We start from the raw sequence: 22,254 nt of genomic DNA, 5'->3' as shown, positions 1-22,254 counted from the left end.
TTCTTGTGCATCATGTTTAGAAGAGGCTTCCTTCTGGGATGACAGCCCTGGAGACCAATTTGATGCAGTGTATGGTCTGAGAACTGACAAGCTGACCCCCACCCCACCCCTTCAACCTCTACAGCAATGCTGGCAGCACTCATACGTTTATTTTCCAAAGCCAGCCTCTGGATATGACACTGAGCATGGGCATTCAACTTCTTTGGCTGACCATGGCGAGGCCTGTTCTGAGTGGAACCTGTCCTGTTAAATCGCTGTATGGTCTTGGCCACCATGCTGCAGCTCAGTTTCAGGGTTTTGGCAATCTTCTAATAGCCTAGGCCATCTTTATGTAGAGCAACATTTTGTTTTTCCAGACCCTCAGATAGTTCATTACCATGAGGTGCCATGTGGAACTTATGAGAAAGTGAGAGTGATAACACCTGCAACTTGCGACACAAACAGGTCTCATGACACCAGGGAGGGAAAACAGCTACTTGGGCCCAATTTGAACATTGTCACTTAGGGGTGTACAGTGGTTCCTCGCACAACGAGCGCACCGTAGAGCGATGAATTCGCTCTATGGTGACGCTTTTGCGATCGCTAAAGCGATCGCACAACGATGGCCCCAATGGGCAAAAATCGCAGAGCGAAGGTCGGTAAGCTGCTCGCTTACCGACCTTCGCTTTGCGACCCGCCGATCAGCTGTTCGGCGGGTCAAAAATGGCCGCCGGAACAGCCGAAAGGGGCCGGGGCGCAGCGTTTTCGCGCCCTTGGTAAGCAAGGGGAGCGCGCGAAAACGCTGCGGAAGCCCCGAAATGGCTGCGCGCAACCATTTCGGGGCTTCCGGCAGCATTTCCGCGCGCTCCCCTTGCTTACCAAGGGCGCGAAAACGCTGCGCCCCGGCCCCTTTCGGCTGTTCCGGCGGTCATTTTTGACCCGCCGAACAGCTGATGGCAGCCATTTTGGCGCCCTCGTTCTGCGAGGGGAGGGCGCGAAAATGGCTGCCGCCTATGGAGGAACTTCGCTGAACGGTGAGTTTGAAAGCCATAGGAACGCATTAAACAAAGTTCAATGCGTTTCTATGGCTTTTTCCCTCCCGCACAGCGATGTTTTCCACAGCGAAGGTTAATCCGGAACGGATTAACCTCGCTGTGCGGGGCACCACTGTACTCACTTTTGTTGCCAAAGGTTTAGCCATTAATGGCTGTGTGTTGCGTTATTTACACTGTTATACAAGCTGTATACTCACTGCTTTACATTGTAGCCAAGTGTCATTTCTTTAGTGTTGCCACATGAAATGTGAGGGGGGTGTACTCACTTCTGTGATATACTGTAACCTCAAATACTCATGAGTCCCTAAGCAATCTGTTCACAAACATGGTTCCCAGATATGATCAAGTCCCAGAAATCCTGACAACTAGCCATGAAGATTTTGTAAGATGAAGATCAACAATACTGTACTTGAGGATTCAAGTCTGGGAAACAAAAGGGGGACTATAAATTAGGATATTACTTATTCTAGAATATCCAGAAATCTGAATAAAGGAATTACTGGGGGGGGATAGGAACCAATGTTTGTTACTTCATTAAATTATGAACACAACTTTATTTATTTATTTATTTATTTATTTATTTATTTATTTATTTATTTATTTATTTATTTATTTATTTATTTATTTATTTATTTATTTATTTATATGCTGCCCACTCTACCCAAAGGTCTCTGGGCGGCTTACAACAATTAAAATTCAATACAATAAAATATAAAATGATTAAAATACAATTAAAATACAATTAGAATACAATTAAAATTGCCATCATCAAGACCCACAGTTGATGTTATTTCAATTAAAAGCCTTCTGGAACAGGAAGGTTTTGACCTGGTGCCGAAATATCATCAGTGTCGGCGCCAGACGAATTTCAGTCGGGAGGGCGTTCCATAGTCTGGGGGCAGCTGCCGAGAAGGCCCTTTGTCTACAAGCCATCCCTTTTACCTCCTTGAGGGATGGCTCTTTCAAAAGGGGCCCCTGGCTAGATCTTAACAGCCGGGTAGGCTCATATGGAAGGAGATGGTCCTTCAAGTATCCAGGGCCCAAGCCGTTTAGGGCTTTATATGTCAAAACAAGCACTTTGAATTGGGCCTGGACAGCAACTGGTAACTAATGTAAATTATACAGAATCGGCTTGATGTGCTCTCTAGCGGCCCCACCACTCACCAGCCGCGCAGCTCGATTCTGGACCAGTTGCAGTCGCCGGACCGTCTTCAAAGGCAGCCCCACGTAGAGCGCATTGCAATAATCTATACGAGATGTTACCAGTGCGTGTGTAACTGTCATGAGACTCCGCTCGTCCAGGTAGGGCCGTAGCTGGTATAATTTCCGCAGTTGAAGGAAGGCACCCTGGCCACTGAGTCCACCTGAGCTTCTAAAGTTAGACTGGGGTCCAGGAGCACCCCCAGGCTGCGGACCCTGTCCCTTAGGGGGAGTGTAACCCCATTCAGGGCAGGGAAATGGCCCTCCAACCTGTCCGGCAAAGCACCCACTAACAGCACTTCTGTCTTGTCTGGATTGAGTTTCAATTTATTAACCCTCATCCAGTCCATTATCAGGTCCAGACACGAGTTCAGCACAGAAACTGCCTCACCTGGATTGGTGTAAAACGAGAGGTAGAGCTGAGTGTCGTCAGCATATTGCTGACTCCTCAGCCCAAACCTCCTGATGACCTCTCCCAGCGGTTTCATGTAGATGTTAAACGGCATGGGGGACAGTATCGAGCCCTGAGGAAACCCATGACATAAATGCCATGGGGCAGAGCAACTGTCCCCCAGCACCACCCTCTGGACACGGTCAGCTAGGAAGGAGCGGAACCACCGTAAAACAGTGCCCCCAATTCCTAACCCTGCCAGCCTATCCAGAAGGACACCATGGTCGATGGTGTCGAAAGCCGCTGAGAGGTCCAGGAGTATCAACAGGGTCACACTCCCCCTGTCTCTCTCCCGGCAAAGGTCATCGTACAGGGCGACCAAGGCAGTCTCTGTACCAAAACCCGGCCTGAAACCTGATTGAAATGGATCCAGAAAATCCGTTTCATCCAGCAGCGCCTGGAGTTGCCCGGCCACAACCCGCTCCAACACCTTGCCCAAATAAGGGAGGTTCGCCACTGGTCGGTAGTTAACCACCAGCCTTGGGTCCAGGTTAGGCTTTTTAAGGAGTGGTCGAATTACTGCCTCTTTCAAGGTGGTAGGGACCACTCTCTCTCTCAGAGAGGCGTTCACGGCCTCCTGGACCCAAGTGCGAACCCCCCTGGCAGATCTTCCAATTAGCCAAGATGGGCAAGGGTCGAGCAGCGTGGTGGTAGAACAGACAGATCCAAGCACCCTGTCCACATCCTCGGGTCTCAACAATTGAAACTCATCCATTAAAGTTTGACCTAAGCACGGCACACTGGACACATCTTCCGATTTTGCAGTAACTGTGAATCTGAGCGATTTTTTCCTCAAAATGAGTAGCAAACTCATCACAGCGAGCTGATGAGCAGTCCGGGACCTCCACAGGATTTCCCGGTTGAAGAAGATCCCAGACCACCCGAAACAGCTCTGCTGGACAACATTCTGAGGAAGCAATGCAGTTGGAGAAATATTGCCGTTTCGCCAGCCGTACTGCCACGAAATAGGCCCGATAATGGGCTCTAAGTCGTGTTCGATCGGATTCCCAGCGGGACTTCGACTTGCGCTCCAGCCGTCTCCCCTCTCGCTTCATCGCCCGCAGTTCAGAAGTATACCAAGGAGCTGTCTGGGCTCGGCAAGCAGGGAGAGGGCACTTAGGCGCAATCGTGTCAACAGCCTGGGTCATCTCCCTATTCCATAGGGTGACCTGAGCTTCGACAGAATTTCAAGCCGCTGTTCACAGTAAAAAGAAATAGTTACACATAAATATAGAAATATAAGAGGCAGCATTATACCACTGGACTATCTGGTGGTCTGTCTTGCTGTATCGCAGAGGTCACACCACTGACCACATTTTTACAATTTCCAATCATTTCTTTGTATTGATAAGCAATAATTTAAACTTGGTAGCTTCACTGCTGATCTCTCTCTCTCCCTCTCCCTCCTTTTGGTGGACAGACATGATTAATGAAGCCAAGTAACTCTGATCCTCACAGTCAGGGTAGTGTAGTCAAAACAATGATGTATTAGTACCCAGAAAATCTGGGTTCAAATCTCTGCTAAGCCATGGATATTTACTGGGGGGTACTCATGAAGCTACATTTTAAATATATTTCATTACCTTGAAAACCCAGTAAGGTTTGCTGTAATTCAAATATGATTTGATACCACCAACATGAACCTGACACAACTCCGGGAGGCAGTAGAAGACAGGAGGGCCTGGCGTGCTCTGGTCCATGGGGTCACGAAGAGTCGGACACGACTAAACGACTAAACACACAATAACAAAAAACCTCTGATCTACCCAAATATTATTCGTTTTGACTGGCAGTGCTTTCTTGGCTAGAGAGTCTTTTGCCTCACCTGCTACCAATGTTTTTATCTGGCGATTCCAGGGAAAGAACCCAGGATTTTAAAAATACAAAGCACATGGCCTGTCCCTGAGCTACAGTCTCTTTACCATGAAAATAGAAGCCATTGTTCACAAAATAAGCTTCATCTATCTCAATAGGAATGGCTAAAACACTTACAGAAACCTTAGGGAGGCACTCTTATACTCATTTAAACAGTACTTACTTTGGCCTTTGTAAGACATACGTTAAAAGGAATGTTCTTAGTGATTCAATGCTACTTTTTTCCAATAAAATCCATTCACGTACAACTGCTTCCATTATCGCTGTGGCGGCTTGAAAAAGGACGTAATCAACTTTACTAGTTTCTGTCAAAGAGAATAAAAATTAGACGCTTGCATAAACAAAAAAAAAATTGTGCAACTCCTATTAGAGTTGATATAAGTCAGTTCTGACGTGAAGGTACATAAACACACATGCAAGTGCACATAAGATCCCAGCCTTAGAGGGAGGGAAAACCCTTTTCATCTGGGATGCCAAATAGCAGATCTTCACACATGTACATAGCAAGGAGGCATTAATGTGCCGTAATGGACTGCTTCACTTACTTTAAGTGATTCTCTAAGTGCGACATCTAGTAACAGAATATACACATTAAAACCTACCTAAAATATGCTTGCAAACAGCAAATGGTGATTTTGATTTTCGAAATGATAAGAATATGTGTTCAGCATGCTGACGTTGTTCATTATTGACCATGGAAGGTGGTGCCTGAGGAAACAATAAAGGTTGCTTTTATTTACACAACTGAGAACACTGCCAATTTTAGTGAAAACACACTTGGCACCCACGGGGGCACACTGTGGTAGAATATTTTAATCATTTGCAACATTTCATTAACTTCATACATAAAGATTTCTTCTACCAGAAATATCTTTCATTTGCTTTCAAGGTATTAAAATATTAGCCCAAATACTTTTACAAATAAATGAAACTAGCAAAACCCCAGAAAAGCAGGGAAATGCTTTTAACAGGAACAATGCAAAGCACACATATATAAATGGATGGGTTCACACAACACTTTTATTTAAGGTATTTAATATCATATACACACATCCTTGGGCACAGCCTCGGTGTCCAAAGGGGCTAGGGGAAAGAAGATGCAACATAAAAGTGATTCAGTTCTCTAATTTTGAAAAGCTCTTTTTTTGCTAAACAAGACAAAAGTGGATTTTTTAAAAACACTTCAATTGGGTCATGCTTGCCACAGAGATCCTTATCAACAACGAGCATTTGTAAGTAATTTGTTACTGAAGTGTGTTCCCACTTGAAGACACCTAACACACACACTTAAGAAAAAGAAACCAGCATTTCCTAAAATGTATCTTATCTTTTCTTTCCTCTCCCTCCCTGAAAAAAAAAAAGATAATGTTACTGGAAAACTGAAGATGGATTTCAAACAAATGGATGGGTCTGTGGAGCTAATAGCAAGGGCATGCTGCCCTCTAGCGTGACAGCTGGATGAGTAAAGAGTCAGAAATATGAAAACATGTAGCATAGCAGAATTTCCTAATAACATCTAATTGGCTAAAAGTTTGGATGTTCTATGGAACATCCCAACATAACAGTTCAGTGTGTGCTCTTGAAAGAAATATATTACAAAGGAATAGCAGCCTCACAGAGTCCTGTGATCAAACCCTAGAGTTCAATTTAGGACCAGATTATCAAATGAATGGGACTAGTAATTCTTCAAATTTAGAAGGGAGAAAAAGCCACTAGTAGAAATCATCCCAGCAAATGCAGAACAAATGAATAGTGCTACAGTATGAACATAAGAGCCACAGCTGTAATCAGACAAAAAAAGATGCATCCAGTCCAACATTCTGTTCACCAAGTAGCCAGTCTATTTTCTAACCTGAACTCACCAGCTGGATGTAAGTAGAACTAAACCTTCTATCTGATGGTCTTTAGCAACTGATATTCAGAGGCATACTGTAGTACCTCTGACATTATAGGACCCATACAACTTTTCTGACTCTTGACCCTAGCCTCCATGAATCTATCTAATCCCCTTTAAGCCCATCAAAGTAGGTGGCCATCATTACATCTTGTGTCAGTGAATTCCACAAATCACCTATCTGCTAGATCTGCCCTGGATTTCCTATCATTCAGCTTCAGTAATATAAAAGAGGGAGCCAAATTTCTCCCTATCTAATTTCCCCACATATGAAATTTTGTGTATAATCTGCACGATTTTAGGAACTTCCGTCACATGCAGTAGCAGAACACAATTTCCACAACATACCAGTTCCCTATGAACATTGGGAATTTCCTTCCGGTGACTTGGGAAGTAACTAACTATGAGCATGGCAAACTTATTTGCACAGAACTTTGAATCAGTGCTCCATCATCTACATAGTATATCAACAGGAGTGGGTAGGGTGTGGCCCTCAAGTTATTGTTGGGCTATACTGCTGACTAAATTGACATGAACTGCAATTCAACAACATATTGAGGAGTATAGATTCTCCATCCCTGGTTTCTGGTACAAATATGGTACTCCTTCAGAATCTTATTGTACCCATAGTAAATACAGAATATTGTACCCATAGTAAATCAGAAACAAAAAACATTTGACAACCACAGGCACAACATGGCACAGAAAGCTTGTTACATAGATTCTAGGAGTTGTAATGATCAAACAGTTTCTCATCAGATGAATTTTCAGCTAAGAACATGACCAAGACTGACTAAAAAAAACATCATCTAAACCAGTGGTTCCCAACCTGAAATTCCCAGATGTTCTTGGACTACAACTCCCAAGAATCCCAGCCAACACAACTAATGGTGAAAGCTTCTGGAAGTTTTAGTCCAGGAACATCTGGAGACCCAAGGTCAGGAACTAAACTAAACTAAATATTTAATGAATGCATACACACCTCTCCAAAAAAAATCCAACTGTAACCAAATTGATCACTTCCAAATCAAGTATTATTTACTATGGCCTTACACTATTTTGATTCATTGGCCACTGATAAATTATTCTTACCCAAGTTCCAGTTCACAGGGCTAATAAATGTATTTCTCAAGAAAACAGACTAAGAATTAGGAACATCTACGTTGTCAAAAATTTAGAAGAACATACTTTCTTTAATAGAAAACATAAGAGAGTTTTATTTTGTTTTATTAAAAAATAGACAACCTTCTCAAAGACTACAATAAGAAACAAAATGATACTTGACAGAAATAAGCAGAAATCTGACATACTTATTATTTAGAAAAGAATAAGCAAGGAGATTGAAAAAGGACAGATACGTTTAAAAAAAAAACAATATGACCTTGGGTGCCAGAAGATTTTGTCTAGACTACATTGTTTTGCCGTGATCTGAAAATTAATAAGAATTACAAGTTGCTTGCAGCATCAAAAATTACATAAAAGTGACACTCATCACAGAACCCAAACAAGCATCTTATGCAATGCTGTATCACCCAAATTATAAACTCAAAATATTAGAACATAATACTGAAATGGATAAATGTTATATAATAGTAAGTAGGAAGTTCCTAAGGAATCTATATGGTGCCAGACCAGGCAATAACCCTATAGGGAGGGGTATTAAAAATGTAGGGAGACCAGCATTAGATACTGATTGTGCATACTTGTGGATAAGGACTACTAAGGTCTCTTACCCACCACATCTCCCCCCCAGAAAAAATATCCCCCCTTTCCCTGCCCCTTCCCAATACTTGGGAAGCTTGTTCCTTACTGTTCTGCCTTCATGCCTTAGAAGGTTTTTCTTAAGGATTTTTCTTTATTCCCTAAAGCCCAAGCTTTACTCCAGCCTACTTCCATCTTCCTGATTTGTGTAAATGGAGGTGTTTGGGCTACAAAGAGATCTACTGAGTTATGTGTATACAGGATAATCAAAGCAAATAGGAAATTAAGAAGGCATTTACATGGCACTAGAAAGGCTGCAAGAACCAGCATTAGGTGACTACACAAAGTGTATGTTGTCCTGGTAGCAAAAACCTCTCTCCAGTTATCAATTGCTGGAGTTCAGAAAACAGGAGAACCTGCTCGGAGCCAACCTGACATTTGATTGTCTAAAGCAGAAGACAAGATGTCACCCCTTCTACATGTCAGATAGAGAAATCAATAAGACTAGAAGATGCATATTATTACAACAGTGCAGATGGGATGAGTCACCACCATCTTTCAAAAGAAGCAATAATAAAATAATAAAATTCATGAAAATCTATTAAGAGGCATTGAAAACTTTAAGTACGGTATTTTTGTTATGAATAAATGTTATTTTTTAAAAACCTTTTAAAAGTTCTGTGAAGAATGCTATGTGAGAGCAGTCTTTTGTACCTGCCTAATTCTACAAAAGGCAAAGAACAAGGTATCACTTCCAGAACATCCAAGAAATCATTCCCAGATTAGGAATGCTGAATGGCCAACAGGGAAACACACTATCTTACCAGGAGAAAATAAAGGGAAGGTGGAAACAATATGCTGAAGACCTATACAGAAGACATAAAAGGATGACAGACTCTTTTGAAGATGGACCCTATGATAAAGAACCTGAAGTTCTAGAAAGTGAAGTGAAATCTGCTCTGAAAGCACTAGGAAGAAATAGATCATCACACACAAATGAAATACTGATAAAACTATTTCAAACCACAGAGACTGAATCTGTTAAAATCCTAACAAGAATATGCCAACAAACATGCAAAACAAAATTTCAATTCTGACATGTAAACAAACCTCTACCTATATATCCAACAATAGTTGACTGGAAATACTGTTAGAATAGCTACACACTTCCTAACAAAACTGTCAATAAAGTGTTCTGTTAAAAGAAACTCTTTTATCCACTAAAATGACATGGGAGTAAGAAATGAAAAAAGTTCATATTGTAGATGTGCGTAGACTTGCATATGAATCTGAAATTGGCACTAACTTTAACATCACAGAATTAAATCTTATATTTACTCACTGTGTGCATGTCTGTGTGCATATATATGTGTATGTAGGTAAAAATATTTGTTGGATTTGTTCTCTTTACTATGCCAAATGCAAATTTGCTTTTAGTAGCTTAATAACCATCTTACTCACGTTTGCAGCCCATGTTTTGCTCCCCTAAATTGTAAATACCTGGAAATACTGGCTGCAGAATGTCTTCATTTGTGCAATGTAAAATGATACAGAGTCTTCAAAGCATTAAAAAACTTTTGAACGGTTATTTTAATAAACTTTTTTCCATGAAGCAACAATTGCCTAAGGTTACAATTCTAAAGCTACCGTATTTTTCGCACCATAAGACGCACTTTCCCCCCACAAAACAGGGGGGTGGAAAGTCTGTGCGTCTTATGTTTTCTTCTCCTAAAAAATTGGTGTGTCTTATGGAAAGGTGCCTCTTATGGAGCGAAAAATACATTATGTATATACTGTATGTGGTTAGAATAGTTTTGGGTCACTCTTCAGGGCACAGCCCACACATGCTGTAACTGTGAGATGAAATATATTAAGATATATCCGACATGTCACATCATAAAAATACTGCTTTGTTGAAAAAAAAAGATTGGATTCAAATTTAGTCATGTTCTGAGTGAGTTGTGACTCATTTGTTCCCTTGACTTTAGTGGGAACAGATCCACAGAAATCAAGACGACCTAGGTGACAAAATATGGATCTAACCCACTCCAGTCAGCAACATAAAACCTTGTCAAAGTCTGGAATTAATAGGATGCATGTACCTTGAAGATCTGCATCAAGATTTGGCAATATTCTCTCAAAATGTTTTATAGAAGTCAGCAACAGTTTTGCACATCCACCTTCTCCCAATTAATCACAGCACAAAAAAAAAGCAAAGCACCAAACTAGGAATTTCATGTTCTCCCAACAACCCTGCAGGAATAACCCTCCTCCATTTCTGCCAAAGTACACGCAAGAGAGGGAGAGGGAGACGAAGAAGGGGTTACCTGAAAATAATATATATTAATTGTATGTCTGAATAGTTGTGCAAACAACCAAGGTGTAAGACTGATAAATGTCAATGGTGAATACTTTCAAAACATGCTTCATTGCTTTACTGAAAATATATGCTTCTGTGGTATATAAACACAGAACAAAACAAAAACAAAAAAACAAATCCACCAATCAAGATGATTTGAACTATCTGACCAGTCATTTATTTTCTGTTGTTAAGGTACAAATAAATAGCTCCATGGACTTGTAATCTTTTCATGAAATTGTTTCAACTCAGCTAAAAAGACACAAGTCATAGAAGGGGCACCAAGCACTATTTTTAAGAACCTTTTTTTTTCAGAAGTCTTAATTGCTGAAGTGAATCATGCTGTGAACTAAATCAGCTGCCTGAAATTGTACAGCTCCTATTTGAAGCAGTGCATGACTACCATGGAAGTTACCTCCCACACATACATCCTACTCTAAAAAAGATCCTGTGCTTAAGAATAGCACTTTACCATCAGTAAGTCTTCTATTTTGTATAAATTCAGTGTGTTCTATATTTACAACAGGTTAGCAACAGCACAGTCACTGTATTATTAGTACATGGATGACGGAATTAGTTTCTATCTATATATTTTTGTGCCTTGTTTACACAGTTTTTGTTGTGTCTCATTCTTAATAGTACAAAGGAAAAAGGTTATTTTACAAAAAAACAGTTCACTTACATTATTCCACTCTCAGTATCTATAAATAGCATTTATGAATGTGAAACGTCAGAAATCAAGTTGCTTTCTTGCAGATGAGATTTGAGAGACACTTCCCTCAGGTCATGTGGAATTGTAAATACTGTACTAATGCATGACATTTGCCCTACAATAGCAAATTGCTTGTCCATGGTTCGAAATACGCTGGTTTGAACTGTTTCAGGTTCAAGCCTTTCAGCCATCTCTGCTCAAATTAATAAGAGGGTCTACCTTTCTGCTAGTTTACATATTTTGGATCAGTCTGTGGAATTTCTACCCAAAGGGGCTGGGAAGCAACTTCTGCTGGGGACCTTAGAGATTTGCTGACAGTCAAAGTCAGTACTATAAAATGATATGGACCGTTAGTCTGGTTCTATAGGAGTTTCGTATACTGTATTAATATTTGCAATTCCATGTGTCTGAGAGAAGTATCATCTGCAGCTCATCTGCAGGTAGAACTATGGTTTAAAGCTAATGCCGTAGAGACATAGCTCTCCTAACAGCACCTGAATAAATTAGGGAATTTGCATCAACATGAAATGAAAGGTAAATACTGTACATCTTCCCTTGATCAAAACTAGGCTCCCACCTTGGTTGATTTAAAGGGGTGAAAATATTGGCGACACAGTTCCTATGCCCTAGTCGTGGTGAAACTGTCGTATCAGCCTTCATGATTGTACAATAGAGGAATGGGGAGGGCAGCCTGAGAAGGCACTTCGTCTTTCCTCTGCTTTGCAATGGCAAATCATGTTTAATTTGACTGAGTCCACCAATACAAAGACAGATTGAGCTTTCAAATGGAACACTTTATAAAAATCTCTCAAAAGCCAAACAACATATATACCAATTTACATAGTGTGGTATCAGGCTGTTATCACTTCAGAATGGAAATCTGTGATTGCATGCTTGAATGCTCCCAGACCAATTTAGAAAAATATCTCACTGCACAATGAACTCAAAGAAAAGCTAGCTAAAACCAGACACTTCTATGTGCAGGGAGGTAGTTGCCATTTAAGGCGAGAACCCACAAGACTCAGTCATTCACCTGCATTTCAAAGTAGTAAACCTGAGAGGGAATGCATGCATAATAACAAAGGCACAGATATACAGTACAGTATTCAGAAATATCCAGTTATTAATAATCTGAAACAGAACATGGTCAGCCAAGAGGCAAACTCCACAGGTGATACAAAAGAACTTAATCAAATGGCAGCCAAATTTCTCAAGTGATAAATATTAAACACTCATAGAATATTTACTGATTAAGATGGTACTTATTTCAAAATTAGAGTAGCTAATTCCTCAAGAGATTTAATTTCTTCGGTACCTTTTAAAAACCCACTGTTATTGCAACATGATGCTCATAAGTAAGGACTTTGAAATATACGTAGTCCACAGAGTGCTGTCCTCTGAAGATGCCAGCCACAGAGACTGGCGAAACGTTAGGAAGAACCTTCAGAACATGGCCAAAAACACGAAAAATCCACAACAACCACTTTGAAATATAGTTTATTTTTTGCAAGGTTCCTTCATCATCCCAATTTGTCAAACAGAACAAATCTGATGTGCTATTTCAGTACAAAATTGAAGCAATTGTTACAATATGATATTAACATCTTTCAGGTCCAAATGCAAATTTCCACTCAGACATAATCTGAAACAGGTAATTTAACACACATAAGTGCATGTGCCCTTGCTCGTGACACATACTCTGTGTGTGTGTGTGTGTGTGTGTGTGTGTGTGTGTGTGTGTGTGTGTGTGTGTGTGTGTGTGTGTGTGTGTGTGTGTGTGTGTGTGTGTGTGTGAGAGAGAGAGAGAGAGAGAGAGAGAGAGAGAGAGAGAGAGAGAGAGAGAGAGAGAGAGAGAGAGAGAGAGAGTTGTGACATCAGGTCAGAACTGACTTACAGCAACCCTAATAGGGACCCATATATACAAGTACTGTACACATTTCTAGACTAGCAGTTTTGCTAAACAATTCATATTTTACACCAGGCTTGTCCAACCTGCAGCCCGAGGGCCGCATGCGGCCCAGGTCGGCTCATAATGCGGCCCAGTGCAATTTTTTATTTTTAAAGAAATTCCAAAGTTTCAAGTTACACTGCTGGCACTTGCGGCCAGAAAGTGGCTGGGGCATGTCATAACGGGGGCGGGGGGAGAGACGGAAGCAAGGAGCAGGAGGGGAGAGGGGAGCTGCGTGACTGCATTGTGCTGTCTCCGTCAACAGGTGAACCCCCTCCCGGCCCCATAAAGCCACCGGAGTCAAAGCTGGCAGCCTCTGCTATCTGAGATCGCAGCTGCCGGTAAGCGCGCTTGGAGCAGGGCTGCCGAGGACGACTAGGGCTGCCCCCCCATGCGGCCCAAACCAAATTTATGTGCAGCCCAAAACAAATTTTCATCTTCTAATGTGGCACAGGGAAGGTGAAAGGTTGGACACCCCTGTTTTACACTATGTAAAAATGTATGTTCTGTGCTGTCAAGACCTTAACTGGATTTTTAAGGTAAGTAAAGAACTGTTTTACCACTTCCCCCAGTGAGTTTGGTAGTCCAGATGTTATTAGATTCAACTCCCAGAAGCCTTACCCAGAACAACCAGTGGTCAGGACTTCTGGCAGCTGTAGTCCAACAATATCATGGACCCAGAGTTTAGCACAACAATTCTTTCTAGCCAGTTACTGTCTTCCCACTTAGAGATTTTTGTTTGCAATAGCTGGGAAAACATGCTGAAAAAAATGCAGGATATAAAACACAAACATACTAGGAAAAGTTTTCATAACTGCGCTTGTTTTTGTTTTACATTAACTTAATCATATAATAAACAAGTATACTAGCTATTCATTGGCTAGAATCCTATTGTATATTTCTGTAGTCCTATGTCTGGGCCATAACTAGAGATGGGGGTATTCATATTCATATACGAATACCCCCCACAGCTGGACGTAATAAGGGTTCGGCCCCCTGGGGTTAGAATGTCCACTGATGCGTCCGCCGGCAGCAGAGGTTCCGCTCTCCCTTCCAATTACTCCGGAGCTCCCAGCTGGCTATCCCTTCATCAGCCTGGCAGGGAGACTCGTCTTCCCTCCTTCTGCCAGGACTGGATAGCTGACCAGGAGCTCCAGAGCAATTGGAAAGGACAGCAGACCTGCCACTGATGGACACATTAGTGGACCCTCATTACGTCCAGCTGTGGGGGGGTATTTGTATATGAATAGCCCCACCTTTAGTCATAACTTTCAGTGAACTGCCACAAGTTAAGAAATCAGAGTGGGCGTTTTCTATCACATACCAAGTCACATGATTACTATATACAGTGGTGCCTCGCATTACGATGTTAATTCGTTCCAGCGAAATCGCTGTAAAATTAAAACGTCGTAATGCGATTTTAAAAAGCCCATAGAGATGCATTAAAACCCGATTAATGCATTCCTAGGGGCTTGAAACTCACCGTCCAGCGAAGATCCTCCATAGCGCGGCCATTTTCGCTGCCTGTGCAGCAAGGAATCCGTGCCAGAAAAGAGCGGGCGGCCATTTTGTTTACCTGGTGACCATTTTGAAACTGCCGATCAGCTGGCCGAAAATCATTGCTTTGCGATGATTGGTTCCCGAAGCAGGGAACCGATCATCGCAAAGCGAAATTCCCCCATAGGGAACATTGTTTTGCGATCGCTTTTGTAATCGCAAAAACATCCACATCTAGCGATTTCGTCGTCAAATGGAGCGCCCGTTAAGCGAGGCACCACTGTAATAGGAATTGCTTATGCTGATATTTTAGTTTTTATCAATTTGTCACTGAAACAAATGCTCCTATAGCAGCACGTATAACCAATATGATTCTGGGCGTTATCTCCCATTTAGAGAAGCAGGGTACATTTTGTTTTATTGCACAGTAACATTGGGTTATATGAATATTCTTCTCCTCCCTGCAACCACTCCTTAAATATGTTCAGATTATATCAAAGCCAACCAGAGTAGATCTAAGAAGCATTCAAGACACGGAAAGGGAAATTTTATGCACCCATGGTGTCCCATCCTCTGACAAGGCATTTTTCAATACCATCTCTTATGTTCATCACATCACATTTCACACCAAGGTATCATGCAACAAAAATTTCTAATGTAAACTACTAATATGTACTATACCCTGTGAGCAAATTAGTGCTTCTTCACTCATTACAATAGTCATATTATCAACTTCAATTTCCCATTTGCACAACAGAATTCAGTAACTTGTCTCCTTAATTTTTTTTTCTGAAAAGAGGTTAGACTTATAGTGATCATTTTGCAAGGTGGGCATAATGATATTAGTGTAAATGACACATTTAGCTGTTGGGTGTATTATTTTTCATGATCACACTATTATGGTTTTGTTAAGAAAGTCTGAGATTGCTTTAACATTTTTAGTAGCCTCAGTGCATTATTGGCTAATGGCAAACTCATAGACATGAGGGTGAAGTTCATGTTTTAATTTCTTCTTATGCTGTACATGTTTTGCAAGTGTGTACAGAGAATGCAACATGTTTTACATGCACACCAAAACACCTTTCCCAAAAAAAGCATTCTAAAAATTAAGTGTCATAAACTGGTGCTTTTGATACAAAGTACACATTAATGTCCATAAAAATGTCCAAAAAAACCAGTAGCAATCAAATTTGAGGACTGGGGTAATCTCCTGATTCTAGTGTTCAACCTTCTTCGGACACTTTTATTACACTAACAGAACAGACACGGGAGTAGCGAATGGAAAAGAATCAAAGGACACCAAGTGATATAATTCTCCTGATGACTTGAGGCATGGAGGAAAAAGAATTTTAAGACATTCAAATAAAGTTCCATCAGGTGATCTGAAGTTCTAGGTTTCACCTCAAGTAACCCCAAAGCATACTGGGAGGAAGAAAGGCACCAAGGGTTGATCCTCCATTTTTTAAAACATAAAATCCAAGTATTAACTCAAACATATTGTAACATCTTGCCTGATGGAGAGATCACAAAATCTTGCACACATTTTTGATCCTTTCCATTGGCCCATTCAAGGCGTTACACCAATACTGGTTCGGGGTCCCCCCCCATAGCCAACACTTGCTTTTTGACTGCACTTTTTTTTACAATTGCTTGTTAAAAGGTTTCAAGTGCAGGTTTTCAAGCCCAGTTTGGATTTATATAGGAGAAATACAGTACACGCAGGATGGTGTGCATTAAGGAAAAAGTACAGGGGGAGACATACGCCAATGGACAGAAAATACCGTTTGTGTTAGTAGATTCTGGTATTACAAATGGTGATTAAGAAGGAAGAGCGATGCTCCGAAAGGGTGAAGAAAACAGGGCGAAGAGGCCATGGATTAAGGATTTGAACACGTGGATGGCAGAAGCGAAGAGGACTGGCGGCGAACCTGATTAAGGAGGCGAGGGGAGCAAAAGTCCCGCACCATTCTGCGGAAAAGCAAAGGCTTATCCTGTACAAAAAAAAAAAAAAAGAGGAGCCAAAAGCCAAGAAAAGCAAACGGCGCGATCGTACGCGGCTTTGCGCGGAAGCAACCCTCTCTCTAAGGTCAACGGGACCTTATCCTAAGTAAACAGGATCGCCGCTTCCAGCGAGGCAGAAGGAGGCAGCTGCAAAGTTTGTAAGGCGGGAGGGAAAAGGCGACGCGACGCCGCGAGGTTATCCGAGGATACTCCCAGAAAGAGAGCTGGGGAGGCATCGGAAGAACAGACTCTCCCCAAGGATGGGGGAAACTCGCAGGGTTTCCCTCCCCCCAAAAAAGAGTAACCGGGGCGCCCTCCCCTCCGCCCGGCCCGCCTCCTCCCTCGCGGGGCCGCTCCGCCCGGCCCGCCGCCTTCCTCTCCCCAGCGCGGCGCCCTCACCATCAACACTTTGGCCGCGTTCTCCAGCTGGGCGATCACCTCGGGGGCTCCCCCCACCGCCACCGCCACGGCCGCCGCCATCATGGTCTCTCTTCAATGACGCGCCATGCACGGCATTCTGGGACGAGGCGGCCGCTCAGCCAATCGCCGCTCCCGGCCGCCCGGCAGGCAGGTAAGGAGGGAGGCCGGGAGGACTCGGGAACGGCGGCCTTCTCTCCCCCCCCCCGCCGGCCGGATTCAGTCGGGGGCGGGCGCTTGGTTGACGAAGGGGGTGGAGAGAGGAGCTGGGCCTTTCGGCTTGGCGCCGGGTTGGGAAGGGACCCGAGCGGGGGGGGGGAGGGAGAGAGAGATTCTCCCCCTTTCTTTTCGATTTCGCTAGTATTTGCAAAATCGAATATATATATATCCCCCGGCCCCCAAGGAGGCAGCCACGTTAGTCTACTGCTGGAAAAGCAACGAGGACCGCTATGACATCGTTGAGACTAATCGGTTTTATTTGGCAGCTCTCGTGGACGGCTGCTTAGTGTAGTCTCAGCAAACAAGCGTTCATACACTGGTGGGGAGGACAGGAGATGAAATGGGATGGGAATGCACGAGGCTCATCATCTTGATGGCCAGCCCAATAACTTAAGTGGCCTTGCCGGCTGCTGATTGACCATCAACTTAACAACTCTTTTGCAGGACTAGTACTGTAATGAAAGGAAATTCTGGAGGCCACTCATTCGTAAGGTTGCCTTAGGTCAGAGTCTACTTTATGGCACATAACATAACTCCCTCTTCCTTCATCATAGACCGCATAGTTCCTTCCATCATTTTATGTCACACTAGCTGGAAATCTGAGGTGCTAATCACAGACTATATACGTAATGTGAGGTTGTTTCTTTTTTAAAAAAATGCTGCTGTGCAAAGTTCAACAGTTGCTATTTTAATTCCAAATGTTTAATTTAGGACATGTTTATAAACCTGGATTCATTTCATTTTAGATTTTCATTTAAATGAGGTGAATACATTTTTGATCTTTCAGTGTTCTTCAGCATTATTTATTTATTTTATTTACAAGATTTTTAGCCACGCCATTACCAATGGCCTCTGAGTGGCATATAACAATATTAAAACTTTAGAAAAACATTAAACATACCCAATATTATAATATTACCCTATATTAAAACAGTCAATTTCTCTATAATAAATCCTGCTGCTCATACGGCCAGCTAAAGGATGCTATTTAATTAAAATGCTGGCTGAACAGAAAGGTCTTTGCCTGGCACCGAAAAGCCAAAAGTGTCAGAGCCAGGCAGATCTCTATAGGGAGGGTGTTCCAAAGTGGGGGGGGACAACCAAAAACGCCCTAATTTGACATGCCATCCCCCTCACCTCTTTCAGGGATGGCACCTTCAGAAGGGCCTCCTGGCCTGATCTTAGAGTACAGGCAGGCTTGTATAGAAGAAGGTGGTCCTTTAGGTCAGAGGTCCCCAACCCCCAGTCCGTGGCCCGGTGCTGGTCCGTGGCCTGAGCCAGACTGGGCTGCAGAGAGAGACCTTCCCCCATGCCCCCGCACACACTGCCCCACTACAGTCTGTTTGCACCTGCGTGCGAGCGCACGTGCCCCCGCCCCTGCATGTGCACTGCACCACCCTTTGTGCATGCTCACAAGTGCGCACCCGCAAACAGTACACTGTCCTGCGCACCAGCTGGTCCGTGGGGCTAAAAAGGTTGGGAACTCTTGCTTTAGGTCTTGACATATAGGGCTTTATATGTCAAAGTAAGCACTTTTAGAAACCTTAGATAATTTTCTCCCTGGCTTAGTTTTATATATATAGCTCTTCAATTCCCACAGCATATAGGACTATATGCTGTGGGAACTGAAGAGCTACTTTATATGTGTTTAAGGACATGACTGATGTTTTTCCTTTAAACAGCAAAGTGCCAACAGTAATTAAGTAGTTTAAAACTTTTTGGAAAGTCCTTTTCATTTCAAATTGTTTTGATGTTTCTTAAACAAACTTAGCTTCTTTCTGTGTAGTTTTTTGGATTTTGGCCTATAACTCTAGGCAAAACGTTGACATTACAGATTGTCAGCATTTGACTAGTAGTAAGCTAAACAAGAGTACTATTTTAACAAAATGTTGAAATAATGTAGAATGTGTGCTTGTAAATTTGTTCAGTATTGGTTTTAACACAATTCTTTATCACTTTCTACTTCAATTCTATTTACCCAGAGAGTTGGGATGGTTAGCATTTTTATTTATTTAAAATATTTCTATCCTACTTTTCTCTCCAAAAGGAGCCAAGGTGGCTTACATCATTGAAACAGTATGTATATAAATATTTAAAAAGAATTCAACAAGTATCACATAAAAATAGTAAGATCAGTATCAAACCACTTTTGAAATGGAGAACAATTCATTTAAAACCCTTCTCAGACACATTAAACATGTTAGCTTGTGTTTAAGTAGAAATGCTTTGACGTTTGTCCTGTCAGTGGCACAGAAGTAAAATTTAAAAGGCAGTTGAAATATTGTATAATAACATTAACAATCAAAATAAAGTAACTGCCAAAAGAGTGCAGATTTTTATATCTTAGAGTACAGCTTGTAGAATTCCCCAGGGAGATTGGCTGCTCAAGGAGTAATGGAAATTGTCGTCCAAAGGCAGGAATGCGCACATCTCCAGTAATTGCAACATCTCTAAATACTGAAGAGCAGTGGGTCCCCAGATGTTCTTGGACTAAATCCTCCAGAAGTCTTCACCACTAGCTTTTCAGGCCAGGGTTTCTGGGAGATGCAGTCCAAAAACATATGGGGCCCAAGGTTGGGAATCACTGGTCTAGAGACTACAGCAGTCAGCAAAACAATTTATCCAACTGCAATGTCATAACCTAGACATCCTTAGGAACTGCAGAGGGAGGATACTGCAAAATACAGTCAGCATATGGTGTTTTAGAGGTTGGGCTGCATATCCCTTATTCCTCATTCTTGGCTATGATAGCTAGAACCGATCAGAGATATAACTGAACAACATTTGAAGACCACACATTCTTCAGGCTGCTACATTGTGAAACAGACACTATCTTTTTTCATTTCATTTGTAAACCAAAGTGTTTGAAAAAGTCTCATACCTGTGAGGAAACTTGCATTGCTTTCTCTATTTATCTTGACTGTATCTGTGAGACCTTTAAAACCTGCAGTTTCATTTAAAGCACAGTATTATTTTAGATCAGTTGGGAAAACTTGTGCTTTTAAAATAAGCCATGTACTGTAACTTATACTAGAGTTGTGAGTCTTTATATGAACCCAAGCACAGAGAGGCCTATACTGCACACCTACATTGCACATCTAACACTAATTATTTTGTTGGGAGAAACACAAATAACTTGACACTTTTTAATATGTAGGCCTCAAAGAAGTATAGAAGTTTCCTTTAACTTGACAGAACTTATCAAAATATCGGTCATTACTTAAAAATTAACCAATAGATGAATAGTATCTTAGTAACCAATAATCCTTTTAACATGCTAATATTAGGTAAAGGTTCCCCTTGACACTTAGTCCAGTTGTGTCTGATTCTAGGGGGCGATGCTCATCCCCGTTTCCAAGCCATAGAGCTAGTGTTTGTCCGAAGACAGTTTCTGTGGTCACATGGCCAGTGCGACTTAGACACGGAACACTGTTACCTTCCCACCATGGTGGTACCTATTTATCAAGTTGCATTTACATGCTTTTGAGCTAGGTTGGCAGGAGCTGGGACAAGTGATGGGAGCTCACTCTGTCACGTGGATTCAATCTTACAACTGCTGGTCTTCTGACCTTGCAGCACAGAGGCTTCTGCGGTTTAACCCACAGCACCACCACATCCCTAGGTAATGCTAACATTACTTAGCAGTATATATATATGTATATATATTTGAAAAGTTGTTATGCCCTACCTTCTCATGCTATTCTGAATAATTTCTTACCAGCTGAATTCTCTAACTGTCTTGGAATGTTCCTGTGTAGGAAACAGAGCTGTAGATCAGCATTCTAAAGGACGATGCCTTCTGATGATGCTCCACTACAGATGGGCACAAACTGCTGGTTCAGCAATTTGGTGCTGTCTGATTCCCAGCCAAAAAGCCGATCTGAGATTTGGGATCCTGCTCCCTCCAGCAAGTGCCCATTCATCAGCAGCGTCGAGGAGGCAGGGTGGTGTGCTGCCACCAAGTAGGTGCCCGCTGAAGGGGACAGGGCACCAAACCACAGATGAGCCGTTCGGACGATAAACAAACCGCACCAAACCAGTGGTTCCTGCCCATCTCTATGCTTTACATATAGATACAGAGACAGACACAGACATCAATATTAATATGTATTTATGGAATACCTCCAAGTGTTAGTTCTTGCTGAAAAGCTAAATGCAATCTCCGACTTCTTGTTCCATCCTTTCTCAACAATTTAGTGCACTCTTATTACCTGGTGCTTTAATTACCTCTTTGACAGAGTATATGCTGAAGATTCCACTATAGCCACTCCATTTCTTTATTGTACTGATGGCTATCATGATAAATCTTGTTGTCAGATATGACATTCACCTCCCCAAACATAACTTTTAATTCTGGCAGCCACTTTATTCTCCATGGCACTGGTTCCAATCTGTGCCCCCTCCCACATGGTTGTTGGGCTGCATTTCCCAGAATCTTCCCCTATTGGCTATGTTAAGTGAGGCTTCTAATAACTGAAATTCAACTATGTCTGGGCACCCTCCGATGGAAATCCGTATCTTATAGTCCTGCATGCTGGCTTTATAATCCAGGTTTTGTGTGTGTGTGTGTGTGTGTGTGTTGTGCCATTTTGAACATAGTTTGCTGAGATTCATATCTTTCTGCTGTTCATTCTGATGGCCTGCCATGAGCCACTTCTGTGCTATAACAGAGGAAGGTTCTTTCACACCTGATTTCTTTTTGTTACAACGGTTTATGTGCAGCTACACAATGTGCTAGTACTAGTGTAGTTCAATGGATAGAGCACTCAACTGTGGAGCCAGGAACTGGGAGTTCACATCCTCACTATGACTTCCAGAGAAGGGCCAGCTGATATAATCCAGAACATGTGTCACTGATGGGATTAATTCTTCTTCTATCCTTGTAGCCTTGGAAAGCTGGATGGTCCCAGTGTGTCAGCAAAGATGGAATTGGTAAACCACTCCTG

At 42.1% G+C, this 22,254-nt stretch overlaps 1 protein-coding gene across 1 annotated transcript in view; it reads right to left on the bottom strand.

The window, feature by feature from the left end:
* The window catches only part of XPO4 (exportin 4), an 87,531-nt gene extending 70,263 nt beyond the window's left edge, over window positions 1-17,268 (bottom strand). The window contains exons 1-3 of the mRNA XM_020802024.3: window positions 17,072-17,268; window positions 5,163-5,268; window positions 4,724-4,865 (exon numbers count right to left, since the gene is read on the bottom strand). Coding sequence (XP_020657683.1) covers window positions 4,724-4,865; window positions 5,163-5,268; window positions 17,072-17,155 — 332 coding nt within the window. The 5' untranslated portion in view covers window positions 17,156-17,268. The remainder of the gene's footprint in view (window positions 1-4,723; window positions 4,866-5,162; window positions 5,269-17,071) is intronic.
* Window positions 17,269-22,254: the final 4,986 nt, after the last annotated feature.

The sequence above is a fragment of the Pogona vitticeps genome, chromosome 3 (assembly GCF_051106095.1).
Source record: "Pogona vitticeps strain Pit_001003342236 chromosome 3, PviZW2.1, whole genome shotgun sequence".
NCBI classification, from domain to species: Eukaryota; Metazoa; Chordata; class Lepidosauria; order Squamata; family Agamidae; genus Pogona; species Pogona vitticeps.
Note: the sequence above shows the minus strand (reverse complement) of the source record. Positions and strands in the feature narration are given on the sequence as shown.